Here is an 18,550-nt window from a genome sequence, read left to right as displayed (position 1 = left end):
CAGAGTCCAACTCTTCCCTGACATAGGGCAGACTTTAATTTAGGAGATATCCAGGCTGAGAATACAGTCTTCTCTGAAATTATGCCTCTCTATAACTCAGTCTTGTGCCAGATATAGCTCCATCTGCCCTGGCTTCAGGAAATGAAGGTCCCTTACATGCTCAGGGGCCCTCTGTCTCTCATACATTGTTTTCCATTGCTCACGAACAGGTTGGAGCCTATCATTTCCTGTACCAACTCATCAATAATGCTTAGCAAGAGCTGCCCAAATCAAAGGTGTTCAAACAGGCAGAAGAAAGGATCAGTGAACTAGAAAACAAGTTAATTGAAATTATCTAGTATGAGGAGCAGAAAGAAAAAATGGAGAAAAGTGAACAGAGGGAAGTGGATATGGCTCAACTGATATAGCATCTGCCTACCATACAGGAAGTCCAGGGTTCAAACCCTGGGCCTCCTGGCCTGTGTGGTGAGTTGGCCCATGTGCAGCACTGCTGTGCGCAAGGAGTGCCGTGCTATGCAGGAGTGTTCCCTGCATAGGGGAACCCCATACACAAGGAGTGCACCCCTCAAGGAGAGCAAAAAAAGCACAGCCTGCCCAGGAGTGGTGCCACACACACAGAGAGATGATGCAGCAAGATGATGCAACAAAAAAGAGATGCAGTTTCCCAGTGCCACTGAGAATGCAAGCAGACACAGAAGAACACATAGCAAATGGACACAAAAGAGCAGACAATGGGGGGGGGAGAAAAAAAAATTAAACAGAGCCTTAGGTACCCATGGGATATCATGAAGCACACCATTATATACATCACTGGAATCCCAGAAGGATGAGAGAGGGAGAAGGGGTAGAAAAATATTTGAAGAAATAAGAGCCCCAAACTTCCCCAATCTGATAAAGACATGAATATACACATCTGGGAAGCGCCATGAATTCCAAGCAGGATCGATTCTAAGAGCTACAGTAAGACAGATGATAACAAAGCTGTCAAAATCCAAAAACAAAGAGATTTTGAAAACAGCAAGAGAGAAGTAACTTGGTATATGCAAACAATTCCCCAGTAAGTTTAACAGCAATTTCTCATCAGAAACCATGGAAGCCAGAAGACAGTGAGTCGGCAAATTCAAAGTCCTTAAAGAAAAAACTGTCAACCAAGAATTCTATATCTGGCAAAATTAGCTTTAAAAATGAAGGACAAATTAAGCTGTTTACAGATAAATAAAAGCTGAAAGAATTCATTACCAGAAGACCCACCCATGGGAAATGGACTTGGCCCAGTGGTTAGGGCATCCGTCTACCACATGGGAGGTCCGCGGTTCAAACACCGGGCCTCCTTGACCCGTGTGGAGCTGCCCCTTGCACAGTGCTGATGCGCGCAAGGAGTGCCGTGTCACGCAGGGGTGTCCCCCGCGTAGGGGAGCCCCACGCGCAAGGAGTGCGCCCCGTAAGGAGAGCCACCCAGCACGAAAGAAAGTGCAGCCTGCCCAGGAATGGCGCCGCCCACACTTCCCATGCCACTGACGAAAACAGAAGTGGACAAAAGAAACAAGATGCAGCAAATAGACACAGAGAACAGACAACCAGGGGAGCGGGGGGATTAAATAAAATAAATAAATCTTTAAAAAAAAAAAAAAAAAAGAAGACCCACCGTAAGAGAAATGCTAAAGGGACTCCTTCAGGCTGAAATCAAAGGACATTAACTTGAAGGCATAAGGGGAAATAGGGAAAATTGGTAAAGGCAAGCACATAGGTAAATATATTAATAAAATCCTACATTATTGTACATTTACTTTGTTAACTGACCCCCACATGACTTAACAGGCAAATGTGTAGAATAACATTATTTATTTAAAAAGATTTATTTTATTTATTTCTCTCCCCTTCCCCCGCCTTGTCTGCCCTCTGTGTCCATTTGCCGTGTGTTTTTCTGTGTCTGCTTGCATTATCCAGTGGCACTGAGAAACTGTGTCTCTTTTTTGTTGCATCATCTTGCTGTGTCACCTCTCTGTGTGTGCAGTGCCACTCCCGGGCAGGCTGCACTTTTTTCACGTGGGGCAGCTCTCCTTGTGGGGTGTACTCCTTGTACATGGGGCACCTCTACGTGGGGGCGCCCCTGCATGGCATGGCATGGCACTCCTTGCATGTGGCAGCACTGTGCATGGGACAGCTTATCACACTGGTCAGGAGGCCCTGGGGATTAAACCCTGGACCCTCCATATGGTAGACCGACGCTCTATCAGTTGAGCCACATCCGCTTCCCTAAAATAACATTTTTTAAATGTTTTTATTGTCTTTTTTAAAAAGATAAATAGATCACATAAAATGTTATATTAAAAAACATAAAGAGGTTCCCATATACCACACTCTCCACCTGACCCCAGGTCCTCCCACATCAACATCCCTTTTCATTAGTGAGGCACATTCATTGCAGTTGGTGAATACACCCAGGAGCAGTGCCACACTGCATAGACCATAGTTTATTTTGTAGTTCACATTCTCCCCTGTTTATCCAGTGGGTTATGACAGGATATACAATGTCCTGTATCTATCCCTGCAATATCATTCAGGACAACTCCAAGTCCCAAAAATGCCCCATATCACACCTCTTCCTCCCTCTCCCTGCCCTCAGCAACTCCCATGGGCACCATCTCCATATCACTGATACAATTTCTTCCATTACTAGACTCATAACAGTTCTATAGTAGAATACCAGCAAGTCCATTCCAATCCATATTATATTCCTCCATCCTGTGGACCCTCGTATAGTGATGTCCACTCCATCTCTAAATCGAGAAGGGCCTTAGACCCCACATGGCTGATGGTTGCAATTTTCCTGCTTGCAGCTGTAGATACTCTCGGTTCCCTGGTGTGATGGTTGACCATTCTCACCTCTCCATCAGCTGACACGGGTAAGTCCAACGAACTGGAGAGTAGGTGTTGCAACTCTGCTGAGGCTCAGGGCCCAGCTGGCACATGGCCAGTCCAGAGATTCAAGTCCCCTGAGCATACAGAAACCCAAGTGCCAATCACACGTTCAGTAAAAGTGACAGAAGAGGTATGTATAGAGGTCACATCTGAATCCAACTCCATCACACTCAAGAGCACAAATTCCAAAGTAGGCCCACTGGCAAGGCAATGCACTCCAGAACCATCTGCCATGACTGTAGAACCTGTGTGTCTCCATAGCCCTCAGGAGTACCTAGGGCTGTATCTACTTTGGCTGTCTCTAGGATCCTGCTGAGATGTGCATAAGCACAACCCCTCTGATGACCTCCCGACTCATTTCAAAGTCTCTTAGCCATATAAACTCATTTGTCTTCATCATTTCCCCCTTCTATTCAAGGTCTTTTTCTAGTTGCATCACCTTGGCGCCAGGGAGGTTAATCCCTGGGAGTCATACCCAATGCTGGGGGGAAGGTAATGCATCCACATGCTGAGTTTGGCTTAGAGAATGACCACATTTGAGCAAAGTGGAGGCTCTCAGGAGGTAACTTTTAGGTACCCTGAAGCTCCAGACCTAGATGAAATTTCAAGCACACAGGCTCATATGAATAGTCACCAGTATCGAGAGTCCATCAATGGACCATCATTCTTCACTGGTCTTTGCCCTTGCACTTGGGGGGCTGTTGCTTTTCCATTGGGGAATGTGACAGAGCTTGCCCAGATGGGAACTCAGAACTCCCTCAGTTGTCACTTGTAACTCTATCCGCTATGACAATACCCAACGAATATCCGAACATAGCTATATACCCTATATGCATGCCCTGGAGAACTCCCTCCACCCAGGCACCCCCCCATCAATGACACCCCACACCAATGCTCCTCCCCTGCCATAGTTAAACCCCTCTGTGATCCAAAACTTCTTCAAAAATGAAGCCTAATATATTGCCAAAATCAATTAGTAGGAAAACGAAATAGTATTGACAGTTTTAAAGATTAGAAATAGAATACATAATCATTTAAAAAACTAAAATAAAGTAAAAAATAAACTGGGGTATTAAACAATTAAATATATGATAAAACTTTTTGACGTTTTGCCTTTCATCACAGTAATAGGTGTTGCCCTGCATGGACAGTTGTAAGGTAATCTCTCATTCCTTCCTCAGTGTCTACATCACTTTTTTTTTTTTATTTTTAATTTTGTCTTCTAAAAAGTTTTAGATCACAAGAAAGTCACATATATAGTATAGAGGATTCCCATATACCCAACAGCAAACCCTTTTCCCACTTCCACAGCAATGATCTTTTTCCATGTGGATGTTATATTTGCTACAGCTGATGTACATACATTGCAACACAGCCACTAACCATGGTTCCATTATGGCTTCCATTATGGCTTATATATTTTAGACTGTACACTTTTCTAAATTTTTTATTACATTATGGTTTACATTTTAGACTATACACTTCTCTAAATTTTTGGTGAAATTTAACATGGCTTATATCCATCATTGCATGATCTTGTAGCACACTTCTATTGCCCCCAAGTTACCTTCTCCTCCATCTATTCTATTCCTCTCTCCCCCTCCCCTTTAGGCCCACAGTGACAACCAAGCTTTACTGCTTAAAGGACAAGATTCATAGACAGTTACAACAAGGCTGAGGGCTTGCCATTCTACTCTGTCCTCCCCCATGGAGCCACCCATGCTCTCAAGAGACACCCTCTCCTCTGTTTGAGAATATCAGGTCTCCCCAGGATGGGGTACAACACTTTCCCTCACATTGCATGTGTCTCCACCCACTGATACAACACAATACCAGTAGGTGAGCACTCACACACTCCCTAGAAGCCTGTCCCAGGTGCACCCTGTGCCAGATGCCCCCATCAAACATCTTGCAAAATTAGCTTTAAAAATGAAAGACAGGGAAACGGACATGGCCCAGTGGTTAGGGCGTCCGTCTACCACATGGGAGGTCCGCGGTTCAAGCCCCGGGCCTCCTTGATCCGGGTGGAGCTGGCCCACGCGCAGTGCTGATGCGCACAGGGAGTGCAGCCCAACGCGGGGATGTCCCCCGCGTAGGGGAGCCCCACGCGCAAGGAGTGCACCCGTAGGGAGAGCCGCCCAGCGCGAAGGAGAGGGCAGCCTGCCCAGGAATGGCGCCGCCCACACTTCCCGTGCCGCTGACGACAACAGAAGCAGACAAAGAAACAAGACGCAGCAAATGGACACAGAGAACAGACAACCAGGGGGAGGGGGGGAATTAAATAAATAAATAAATCTTTAAAAAAAATAAAATAAAATAAAAATAAAAATGAAAGACAAATTAAGTTGTTTACAGATAAACAAAAGCCAGAAGAATCATTACCAGAAGACCCACCCTAAGAGAAATGCTAAAGGGACTCCTTCAGGCTGAAATCAAAGGACATTAACTCGAAGACATTAAGAAGAAATAGGGAAAATTGGTAAAGGTAAGCACATTGGTAAATATATTAATAAAATCCTGCATTATGGTACATTTAGTTTGTTAACTGACTCTGCCCTATTTGACTTAACAGGCAAATGTGTAAAATAACACTTTAAATCTATGTTAATTATAAAGATGTCATTTGGAGAAGTGGATGTGGCTCAAGCGATTGGGCTCCCACCTACCTACCATATGGGAGGTCCAGGGTTTGATTTCTGGAGCCTCCTGGTAAAGGCAAGCTAGCCTTCACAGTGAGCTGGCCTGTACAGGAGTGCTCACCCATGCAGGAGTGCTGGCTGGAGTGGAAAGCTGGCATAGCAAGATGACACAACAGAAAGAGACACAGAGGAAAGACAATAAGAGATGCAGCAGACCAGGAGCTGAGGTGGCACAAGAGATTGAGTGCCTCTCTCCCACTCCAGAAGGTCCCAGGATTGTTTCCTGGTGCTGCCTGAAGAGAAGACAAGTAGACACAAAATAACACATAGCAAATGGACACAGAGAGCGATGTTGGGGGGAGCAGGGAGTGCAGAAATAAATAAATAAATCTTAAAAAAAAAAAAAAACAAGATGTAATCTGAAACAATAAGACTATAAAGAGGAAAGGAAAGAGATATATAGCAGTAGAGAGTTTGTATACTACTGAAGTTAGATTGGTACTAGAAGAACTAGGTGGGAAGCGGACTTGGCCCAGTGGATAGGGCATCCGTTTACCACATGGGAGGTCCACGGTTCAAACCCCGGGCCTCCTTGACCCATGTGGAGCTGGCCCATGCACAGTGCTGATGCGCGCAAGGAGTGCCCTGCCATGCAGGGGTGTTCCCCGTGGGGGGGAGCCCCACGTGCAAGGAGTGCGCCCCGTGGGGAGAGCCACCCAGCACGAAAGAAGGTGCAGCCTGCCTAAGAATGGCGCCGCACACACAGAGAGTTGAGACAACAAGATGACGCAGCCAAGGGAAACACAGATTCCCGTGCCACTGACAACGGAAGCAGACAGAGAGGAAGGAGCAGCAAATGGACAGAGAACAGACAACTGGGGGGGGAGGGGAAAGGGGAGAGAAATAAATAAATAAATCTTAAAAAAAAAAAAAAACTAGGTTATTAGTTTAAGATGTTATGTTAACTGTAATTACAGAGATAACCACTAAGAAAATGATTAAAAAATAGAGAGTAAAGGAAAAAGGAAATCAAAACGGTACACTACAAAAAAAAAGAAGATAAATATAATGGAGTAACCGCAATAGATTTTTTAGATTTTACAGCAAAAGCACAACCAACAACAAAAATCAATCAAATGGACTTCCTCAAAATTGAAATGTGCATCAAAGGACATTATCAAGTAAGTAAAAAGACAAACCTAGAGGGAAGCAGACTTGTCCCAATGGATAGGGCATCCGCCTACCACATGGGAGGTCTGTGGTTCAAACTCCGGGCCTCCTTGACCCGTGTGGAGCTGGCCCATGCAAAGTGCGCCCCGTAAGGAGAGCCACCCAGCGTGGAAGAACGTGAAGCCTGCCCAAGAATGGCACCGCACACACGGAGAGCTGACACAGCAAGATGATGAAACAAAAAGAAACACAGATTCCCGATGCCACTAATAAGGATAGAAGCGGTCACAGAAGAACACACAGCAAATGGACACAGAGAGCAGACAACTGGCATGGGGGGTGGAGATAAATTTAAAAAAATAAATCTTAAAAAAAAAAAAGACAACCTAGAGAATGGGAGAAAATATTTGGAAACCATGTATCTGGTAAGGGTTTAATAACCAGATTATAAAGAACTCCTACAATTCAGTAACAAAAAAACAACCAAATTTTAAAAATGGACCAAGGATTTGAATAGACACTTCTCCAAGGAAGATATTCAAATGTCTGATAAGTATATGAAAAGATGCGCAACATCACTAACCATTTAAAATAAAATAAAAAATAATAATAATACAAATTAAAACAATAAGAGACCATTTCACACCAAGATGGCTATTGAAAAAATGAAAAAAATGTTGCCAAAGATGCATTGCAATAGGAACTCTTGTATAAGGTTGATGAGAATGTAAAATGGTACAGCCACTGTGGAAAACAGTTTGGCAATTCCTCAGAAAGTTAAACACAGAATTACCATATGACCCAGCAATTCTACTCCTAGATATACCTGAAAGAACTGAAAGCAAGGACTGAGTCAGACGTTGTACACCAACGTTCATCGAAGAATCATTCACAACAGCCAAAAGGTGGAAGCAACCCAACTGTTTATCAACACAAGACTGGATTAACAAAACGTGATGTATCCATTCAGTGGAATATTATTCAGCAGTAAAAAGAAATTAAGTTCTGATACATGCTACAATACGGATGCATCCTGAAGACATCATGTCTAGTAAATAAGCTGGCCACAAAAGGATAAAATATTGTATGATTTCTCTCATATGAAATACTTAGAATTGAGCCTGTTTCCACCACCACCACCTGTACTGCTGCCCTGCAATGACCACTGCCGCCCTGCAACAACCACTGCCACCCCTTGCCCTGTAACTGCTGCCACCTATTTCACTGCCCGGGACTGGCTGTAGGATATAGGCCATAATCTTCAATGAATAAACATATTCCTCCTCAGTTCTGTGGTACTATTGGTCATACATTTAGGGAGTTTCTGAAGGGCTGTGGAGATTACTGCAAGGCACAGCATGACCTCTATGCAGACAAATGAACTGTAGGAACTCACTACTATTCCACAAGAAACCCCCATAAGAGTGGTTAACCCAGACATAGAAGTGTTGAATTGAAATCCACAGAGCATTCTACATGAGTTCTGACCTGGATGGCGTAAACCTCAGTGTACTTACTATTACTATTAGTGGATTAAGTCACTATTACTGGATTGAAGAATCGCTGTTTCTTTTGTGAGGAGGTTCATTTCATTTCCCATTCCTCCCAGTTTCAGACTCAGAGCACTGAAAATTTCAAGTGGAGTATACTGAAGTACACTTAAGTTTCTTTACATGAGATACACATAATCCAACCAATGCAACCTTATGCAAATTAATAGAGGAACTTAAAAAGTATGGAGTTACCACAATAATGAAAGTATGTGAGGCAACTTACAACACAGCTCTTCTGGAGAAAAGAAGGCATTCATGTTCTTTTTTTTTTTAAAGATTTATCTTTTTATTTCTTTCTTTCCCTCTGCCCCCCAGTTGTCTGCTCTCTGTGTCCATTCACTGCGTGTTCTTCTGTGACCACTTCTATCCTTACCCGTGTCACCGGGAATCTGTGTTTCTTTTTGTTGCGTCATCTTGCTGTGTCAGCTCTCCATGTGTGCAGTGCCATTCTTGGGCAGGCTGCACTTTCTTTTGTGCTGGGCGGCTCTCCTTATGGGGTGCACACCTTGCGCGTGGGGCTCCCCTATGCAGGGGACACCCCTGCATGGCACGGCATTCCTTGCGCGCATCAGCACTGTGCATGGGCCAGCCCCACACGGGTCAAGGAGTCCTGGGGTTTGAACCTCGGACCTCCCATGTGGTAGGCAGATGCCCTATCCATTGGGCCATGTCCACTTCCCATTTTTTTTCTTTTTTTTTTTTTTTTCATGTTCTTGATTGGCCTTTTGATGATGGTGTACCACCATCCAAGCATATTGTTGATTGGTTAAGTCTTGTAAAAATTAAGTTTTGTGAAGAACCTGATTGCTGCATTGCTGTTCATTATGTGGCAGGTCTTGGGAGAACTCCAGTGCTTGTTGCCCTAGCATTGTTTGAAGGTGGAATGAAATATGAAGGTACAGTACAGTTCATAAGACAAAAGTACTGTGGAACTTTAAAACAGCAAGCAACATTTGTATTTGGAAAAGTATCATCCTAAAATACAGCTGTGCTTCAAAGACTCCAATGGTCACAGAAACAATTGCTGCATTCAATAAAATTGGAGTGCCTGATGCTATTTCCTTGGAAGTGGAACTTGAGAGAAGACCTAATTTGACATACATACAGCTAACATGTTGGTGAATAAGTGTAATGAAGCTGCCATAGGAGTAATGAAAAGCAGTTTTACCATGCTACAAGTTTGACAGAATTGCAACCTCTATGGGTTACAATCAGCCAGTTTGGACACTTACCAAAACATTCTTGCCGGTAATCACTTAAAATGGGCTTATCATTTTTAACAATTGACCTTTCCTGAAATCATGCAGTATTGAGTTATGTCTTCTTTAAATCTACTCCCACACCAGAATCTTAACAATATATTATCAGAAATTTAGAGAGATTAGGTGCCAAAATACCTAGTACAACACTTGTATCATATAGAACTTAAAATCCCACGAACTATGAACACTCTAGACCTTATGTGGTTTATTCCTCCAATCATTTTAAACATTGAAAGTCAGGCCTATATGGATATTTGCCTGTTCACTTTATGTTTACATCTTCCACATTCATACCAGTATACATCAGGTTTGCACAACCATTTTTTGTTGGGATTTTTATCGAGTCTTTAATGTCTAGCTATAAATCTCATTTTGTGACTTTAATGTCTAGCTATAAATCTCATTTTGTGACTTTAAAGAAAACCTCCATTTTGAAAATCTGCATTGTACAGAAGCACGTTTTTAATATCTCCTGACAAAAAAGTCTTACAGTTAATTTAATGTTTGCACTTTGGAGTGCAACTTAACCAAGAAGGCCTGACAAATGAATGGAAGGGGACTACTAAATATTTTTAGTAAAATTTTACTTTCATCTTGTGCAGAACATGTAGAATATTCTCTTTAATTTAGTAAATATTTTTTAAAAGGTAGAGGCATGACTCATCCTGCAGTACACCCGCAGTCCATGCCTAGGATTGTGTACTCTTTTTGTGTTTCTTAATAAATTCTTTACTCTGTTGCCTACCCTGTTATGTGTCCTTAAATTCTTTTAAGTGACATAAGCCAAGAACCTAGAAACCTAGAACCCAGAGCCTTCTGCTAACATTAGTGCCTCTGCACATCCATACCTCTGTGATCCTGTCTCTGCATCTCTGTTCCTCTCTATCTCTGCTTCAATGTATTTCTCTCCATTTATCTCTCAGTATCCCAAAATCTTCATCTTTGGATTTCCATATCTGTGTTCCAGAATTGGTTCTCTGTCCCGTCCTTTGTTTGTACTGTAACTGTCTTTCTCTAACTGGGAATATTCCCCAGGTTGCTGCACAGAGTCTGACATGTTTATATGCAAATGGAGACTTTTTCTAAGGAAAAAGGGACTCTCAGTATTCTGTCCCCCCCTTGGGGAGCTGGCAGCCTGCAAAAGGCCTGATAGGAAGTAGGGCGGAGGGTATGGTGCTATTAGGCCACTGGCAGCTTGTTCTATTTCCCAAGCGAAGTTAACTCTCTAAAAGCAACACGGGAAGGCCCACCTCCTCTGGCCCAGCCACGGCTCCCCTTCCGTCCCGCCCCTCCCTTTGGCCAATCTGCTAGCGCCACTGCTGACCTCACCGTGAAGAAGTTTGGTGCAAAATGGCTGCTGCATGTTGGGATGTGAGGGGCTTGGTATGGTGATAAGGGGAGAAGCCTCAGGCCTAGGCCTGGCAATGGCATAGGGACTGGTGAGCCAGAGGCAACTGCTGTGCTTCTGAACCTGCCCAACTCAGATGTGGAGATCCAAGTCAAGAAGTTAGGAAAGAGCTGCACCTTCGCCCTCGCCAATGTGACACATCAGAGAAGGACATGCAAGCAGCCCTGACTAACAAAAGAAAAGTTTGATCGTATGGATGTGGCAGTCAACTATTCAGGCACTGCAGTGGCTAGCTACCTACAGAAGAGCAAGACCCATACCTTGAAGGACTTCCATCAAGTTCTCAATATGAATCTTTTAGGTACCTTCAATGTCATTTGCCTGGTGGTTGGTAAGATGGGCCAGAATGAATTAGACCGGGGAGGCCAACGTGTGGGGTCATCATCAACACTGCCAGTGTGGCTGCCTTTGAGGGCCAGGTTGGACAAGCTGCATACTCTGCATCCAAGGCGGGCATAGTAGGCATGACACTGCCAATTGCTTGAGATCTGGATTCCATAGGTATACAGGTGATGACCATTGCACCAGGCCTGCTTGACACCCCACTGCTGGCCTGTGACCCAGACAAAGTTTGTAACTTCTTGGCCAGCCAGGTGCCCTTCCCTAGCCGACTGGGTGACCCTGCTGAGTATGCTTATCTGGTACAGGTCATCACTGAGAAACCATTCCTCAATGGAGAGGTCATTCGACTGGATAGAGGCATCTGCCTGAAGCTTTGAAGGGAGAGGGCACAGAGCATACATTTCCCTCTGCCCTACCATCTCCCAGAGTCCTAACTACCAATTTGGAAGTAAGCCTAGTTGCCCTGTTGTACCCCTGCCCACCAGTCACCCTCTGTGCCTAATAAAATTGATATTTCTCACACACACAAAAATTGTAGAGATGCTTTGTTATGGTAGCAACTATAGTTCTTTTTTTTTCCCTACTATAATTCTTAATCTTAAAATTTCTGAAATTCTTACTGTATCATTGATGTGGAGACAGTGGCCACAGGAGTTGCTGAGGGCAGGGAGAGGGAAGAAGAGATGTGATATGGGAGCATTTGCGGGACTTGGGAGTTGTCCTGAATGATACTGCAGGGACAGATATAGGACCTTATATATCCTGCCATAACCCAATGAATGGACTGGAAGAGAGTATAAGCTATAATGTAAACTATAATCCATGCTGTTTAGCAGTGCTCAAAAATGTATTCATCAAATGCAGTGAATGTGCCACACTGATGAAAGAGGTTGCTGATGTGGGGGGAGTAGGGGGTGCGGGTATATGGGAACCTCATATTTTTTAATGTAACATTTTGTGTGATCTATGTATCTTTAAAAAAATTTTAACATTTCTGAAATTCTAGTAATTTTTTTCATATCTATTAGAAGTTGTTTATCAGCTATCATTTTTGTTTGAAATCTAATTTTTTTCCTTCTCTTCCCAACCTCTTGTTTAAAAAAAAGTAGGTTTCTACTAACGAACTCAGCAGACATCTAATATTTTATATGCCTTTTGAATTGTGTAACTTAATATTTGGATACTTGATAATTTGTTTTATTATGTAATTGATAAAATGGTGATGTGCATTAATGTTACTTCAACCATATATTTATATTGTCTGGGAATGTGTGGTTATAGTTCTGTGTGGGAGAAATAATTTATCAATGTTCACCAACTAATAAAAACCTAGTGTGAGAGCTTTAACAGCTAAATTAAAAAATGAAATGAAAAAAAAAACATAGAATAAGAAAATTCATGGAGACAAAAAGCAGAATAGTGATTATCGGGAGTGGGCAGGTGGAGAGGGGTATGTGGAATTATTGTTAAATCAGTATGAATTTTGGTTTGGGATGATGAATATAGCCTGGAAATAATGGCAAAAGTTACAGAGTATTTTTGATGTACTTAATGTCAAAGAATTGTCCACTTAAAACAGTTAATAAAATAAATTATAGTTTTATTATATTTTACCATGACTAAAAATAAATATATATATTTTTAAAACACCAGTCATACTAAGCCTCAATACTACTCTTAATGGCAAAATACAAGGTATTTATTTCCACCACAAAATAGAAGCAAGACAAGAAACATAAAATAGTATAGTCAGTGAAGATCAAAAGAATAATTTCATGGAAAAAACAGATTTTGAGCCTCAGTAAGAGGTGAGATGTAATATGACCAAATACTAAGCAAATGTAAAGTTTGACAAACTAATGAGTTCAATACAACTGTAGAAGCCCATGATAACTCCACAAAAAATCAGTCACATATATGTTGTTGCTATGTATCCAGACTAGTAAATGAAAAGGATCCGATTTACCCATAGATGCATTTTTCAATACAGACAAAATCTATTTAAAGAAAATATTACAGAAAACTTGAAAAAATGAACAGACGTATATCATTTCTGCTTTGGAAGACTAAATTTTCAGTAAGGTTTACTTTTCCCAAACTACCACATAGACTTACTACAATACAATCAATTAAAAATGACAGTAGGACATTTTGGAAGATTTAACAAAAGTCTGTTGGTAGGGCCATAAAGGAAACAAGCACATTGCTAGTAACACCCAAAAATGGTGTGATCCAGCAAAATACAAGGGTTAGAAATTCAGACATCATAACTATATTAACACTTCTTATAAATAATACCAGAAGACAAAAGCAAGAAAAAAATAAGGACTTTGCATACAAAGATGTCTTGCACTGGTCAAAACAGCAAAATCCTCCAGACATATACAAACATCCAATAAGGAGGAAAGGTCAATCAAGCATGGTGCATCCATGCAAATGACTCCACAAAGACCTACTGATGATGACAAAACACAGGAAGCAAGAGAGAGTGTGTGTCAACCATATATGCATGTACTTATCTCAGTGGGGGATGTGAATGTTCACAAAGCCCATCTGAGCAAATGCGGTTAACATGCAATGTTGACCTGGAGATAATTAAAGCTCTTAATTGAATAGCCAACAAGTCGAGAGACAAATGACTCCTCAAATATCTCAAGTGAAGTGGATTTGGACCCAGCTTAGATCTCCCCCTTCATTTCAACCAAGGGCCTCTGGGAAATTGGAAGCAGCTAGCAAAAAAGGCTTTTGCTGCTATCATTTCCCATTCTACTGCCACAATAAAATACATGCAAGTAGCTTCAAGTCCAACTGTTTATGAATGATCCTTTCAGTTTTGGAGAATGTATGATCATCACAGAAAAATAATCAAACAAACAGACAAACAAAAAAGCCCAGAAAATGGAAAGGGGACTGTGATCTTCCAAACTCAGCACTGGGATGAACAGTGGCAGGCCCACTATCACTCCACTCCACCCCCATCTGACCTGTGCTAGGTCTGTCCAGCCATTCAGACAGCCCTCGGTCCTGAGACAGCCAGAGACACCCATCCTTCCCAGGAACAAGCACTATCTAGATGCAATCTGATTCCTACTTTCTACCTCAAGGAATAAGCAAGGAGATATGACTTAAAGGAAAATCCTCAGGAGCTGGCAGAGTGAAAATGAAGACAAGCACAATATCCAGGATCACTTAGGTAACCTTTTCCTCTTGCCAAAAAGAGATATACCGGTGAGGATGGAAAAGTGGTGCCAAGTTTTATGATCTGTTAGTGTAGGACCAACACACCCCAACCACTGTCTCTAAGCTCCTTCTACTCCCTAGAGGCCTTCCTCTGTGCCTAGGTCAGGTATGACTTCATAAGGACCAAACTGTTAGACATTTCAAAAATTTTACATTAGCAATGTCAAAGCACTTGACAAGCAGCTAGCCTCAGACCACGCTATAGGGATGAAAAACCCATCTTAGAACAAAGGAAAACACTAGGCTAAGTACACATGGTCCCCATCTCAAAGAGTTTCAGGGTCAAACCCTTTCCAGCTCATTTGCTCTTCTCCATGGATCCCAAACCCAACAGCCACGAAAAATCTTTTTTATTGGGGAAGCGGACTTGGCCCAATGGATAGGGCGTCCGCCTACCACATGAGAGGTCCGCAGTTCAAATCCAGGGCCTCCTTGACCCGTGTGGAGCTGGCCCACGCGTAGTGCTGATGCACACAAGGAGTACCCTGCCTTGCAGGGATGTCCCCTGCGTAGGGGAGCCCCACGCACAAGGAGTGTGCCCTGTAAGGAGAGCCACCCAGCACGAAAGAAAGTGCAGCCTGCCCAAGAATGGCACCGCACACACAGAGAGCTGACACAACAAGATGATGCAACAAAAAGAAACACAGTATTTCTGGTGCTGCTGATAAGGATAGAAGCAGTCACAGAAGAACACACAGAGAATGGACACAGAGAGCAGACAACGGGGGGAGGGGGAAGGAGAGAGCAATAAATTTTAAAAAATAATGTTTTTTATTGTTCTGGTTTTTTTTAATCCCCCACCCCTGATGGTTCTCTCATCTATCTGTTCACTGTTTGCTCGCCTTTCTCCAGGAGGCACCAGAAATTGAACCCAGGACCTTCCACATGGGAGGTGAGTGCCCAACGACCTGAGCCACATCCACTCCCCGTGAGCTGCGTCAGTTTAGGCCCCTACTCATTGCAGTGTCTAGCTCTTTGCAGCAGGTGTAGTCTCTGTTCATCCTCTTTAGGGGATACTGGGACCCAAACCCAGGACCTCCCATGTGGTAGGTGGGTGACCAACTGATTGAGCCACATCTGCTCCCCCAAAAACGTTTTTACTGAAGGAAGACGGAACAGATGGAATCCAGAATATCAAGCCCAACGCATGGCCAAAGGCCATTTGAAAGACAGGTGCAAAGATTTCTTGATGCAAGGGCATTTGCTTTTATTTATTTTGTTTTAATGTTATTCATAGTTTTTAAACAGATAATATAGTCACAAAACAAAAATTTAAGAGCTACAAAAGTGAAAAATCCCATTCCCAGCCCTGTCCCCAGCCACTATATCCCTTCCCAAAGAGAATATTATAAGTTTTTCTGTAAATTTCCAAAGATGTTCCGTGCATGTACAAGCAGATACAGATTTGTTCATTTTGTTTCCTGCACATTTAGGAGCATTTTATATACACTGTTCCATGCCTTGCATTTACTCAACAATATATTCTAGGAGGTAGCAGATGTGGCTCAAGCAATTGGGCACCTGCCTCCCAGGCAGGAGGTCCTGGGTTCGGTTCCTGTGCCTCCTAAAAAAGATTAGCAACAAAAAAGCACACACAGAAAAACAATAATTAAAAAAAATAAAAAGATGAGCAAGACAGGAAGCTGGTGCAATGGGCAGGTGTGGCGAGCTGATGTAACAAGTTGATGCAATAAGGAGACACAACAAGCAGGGAGTGGATTTGGCTCAAGCAATTGGGCACCTCCCTTCCACATGGGAGGTCCCAGGTTCAGTTCCCAGTGCCTCCCAAAAGAAGATGAGCTACACTTTGATTTATTGGACTTACTCCACTCAGCTAACATGGAGTTGAAGAAGGTCAACCACCACAACATGGAGCCTAGAGTGTCTACAACTGGAAGCGGGAGGAGTGCATCCAGTACCCATGTGGAATCTAAGCCCTCACTTGACATAGATGTGCAATGGACACAACCAATCCAATATCCACAGAGAAAATGGGTGTGGGAATGGTAGCCATGGTGGCTGCTGGGTGTGGGGAACGGGAGGAAGAGATGAGATAGTGGAGGCGTTTTCGGGACGTGGAGTTGTCCTGGATAGTGCTTCACGGACAATTACGGGACATTATAGATCCCCCCAGGGCCCACTGGATGGAACGTGAGAGAGTCTGGGCTATGATGTGGACCATTGACTATGGGGTGCAGTGATGCTCAGAGATGAACTTACCAGGTGCAATGGATGTGTCATGATGATGGGAGAGAGTGTTGCTGTGGGGGGAGTGGGGGGCGGGGGCGGTGGGGTTGAATGGGACCTCATATTTTTCATAATGTAATTCAAAAAAAAAAAATAATTAAAAAAAAAAAAAGAAGATGAGCAAACACAGCTCACAAAGAACAGACACAGAGAGCAGAGCAGACAGTGAGCACAAACAATGATGGGTGTGTGTATGTGTAAATAAATAAATCTTTAAAATATATAATCTTCTAGAAATTACTGCAAATCACTACCTAAAGAGCCTCCTCATTATTTTTATAGCTGCATAGTATTCCCTTATGCAGATGAATAAAAATATATTTAACAAGTATTCAGGATTGTTTAAACTGCCATCCAGTAACAGACCATGGTGATTATTTTTGTACATGAAGCCTACAAAAGCCTCTTTTCTCCACCACCAAATCAGTGCATAGGTTTATAGAACACACTTAGAGCAAAATAATTAAGAATCAGTTTACCCTTAATAGGAAATTATTTTTCTAAGCTCTTTGTTCACTGAGAGACAGAGCTATGGACACTCCAGATACACTTACTCAGCCAAGGCCAGAAACTTGTGTAACAAAGAACATGGTCACACATTAAACAAGGAAGCCAGATGTGCCACACACATTCTGATTAATAACAGACGACTACTTTTCACTCAGATCAAAGCAAAAAAAAAAGTCAGAATCACAGATCCTCACAATTGGTTGAACCCTAAGCAAGTCTAGATTTCAAATATTTTCCATCAGTTAGTAAGAAAAGTCTGTGATCAATATTAAACAGAGATTAGAAAAGATATAAGGTATAAGTGCCACTCCCTCTTTGGAGAAAGCCAGCTCCCTTCCCTATGTCATAGGCACGAAAAGTGGGGTGCCTGAGCAAAAACACAGAGGCTTTGCCTGCCCGCAGATGGTATCAGGGCACCTTACACCATGTCACTTTTGCCACCCAAATAAACTGGGGACCATCTTCTGGAACCTACCAACTCATGGTGGAGAGGTTTCTGACTCCTCAAACGGCACCCAGCCCAGGACTGGGTATGAGCCACTGAACAGAAGTCAGCTAAAAGGGTGGTAGAGGAAGCTTATCTGCAGGACCAGAGCATTCCATTAATCTGTCAACCCAAGGTTCACTCACATCCTCCTATTTATTAAGAAATCACTTCAACCATGTTCCACGTGGGAGGCCACGTAAAAGACTTTGATCTTTAACATGGTGAAGTAACAAAGGAGCAGGGTCGGCAGTAGCCTTCCTCTCAGTATATACCCAAGTCTCAGGCTGGTCAGCAAAGACCAATGAGAACAAGGGCTACTAAGGCGTATCCCGGCTGGGAGCAAGCTCAGGTCACTTGGCTATGACTGCAAACAGTTCAAATTCCATGAATGACAACCACTCGCCAATTAATTTTTGGAATGGAAGCCCACACCATCCTGGCCCAATGAGCACCTTTCAGGATTCTCCACCCAGCGGCTTGGCTTGGGGCAGGTGACCAGCGAACAAGGTCTCCTCCAGCCTCTTGGCTGCTGCCATAACTGTCATCACAGAATGGATCAGGAGAGCAGAACAAATGTTCTCTTAACCAATGACTCACTCACCAGGAAGTCTGTTCATGTTAACGCCTTGAGCTGAGAGTCCTATTCCCATGTACCTTCAAAAGAGGACACACAAAAAAATTTTGGTTAGTAAATGATTATACATATCCCTTCTCAAATATTTCTTGTAAAAGACAGAAAAACAGGAAAAGAACAAATGTAGTTTTTTTGT

The 18,550-nt window shown here is 42.8% G+C and overlaps 1 protein-coding gene and 1 pseudogene across 2 annotated transcripts in view; one reads left to right on the top strand and one right to left on the bottom strand.

Annotated features, from left to right (window-relative positions):
• The window catches only part of RANBP10 (RAN binding protein 10), a 91,448-nt gene that overhangs the window by 37,207 nt on the left and 35,691 nt on the right, over positions 1–18,550 (bottom strand). For both annotated transcript variants that reach the window (XM_004459665.4, XM_004459666.4), the window contains exon 3: positions 18,382–18,434. In XM_004459665.4, coding sequence (XP_004459722.1) covers positions 18,382–18,434 — 53 coding nt within the window. The remainder of the gene's footprint in view (positions 1–18,381; positions 18,435–18,550) is intronic.
• Positions 10,897–11,781, top strand: LOC105746232 (3-hydroxyacyl-CoA dehydrogenase type-2 pseudogene; annotated as a pseudogene).

Source organism: Dasypus novemcinctus, chromosome 18, assembly GCF_030445035.2.
Source record: "Dasypus novemcinctus isolate mDasNov1 chromosome 18, mDasNov1.1.hap2, whole genome shotgun sequence".
In the NCBI taxonomy this organism is placed as follows: domain Eukaryota; kingdom Metazoa; phylum Chordata; class Mammalia; order Cingulata; family Dasypodidae; genus Dasypus; species Dasypus novemcinctus.
Note: the sequence above shows the minus strand (reverse complement) of the source record. Positions and strands in the feature narration are given on the sequence as shown.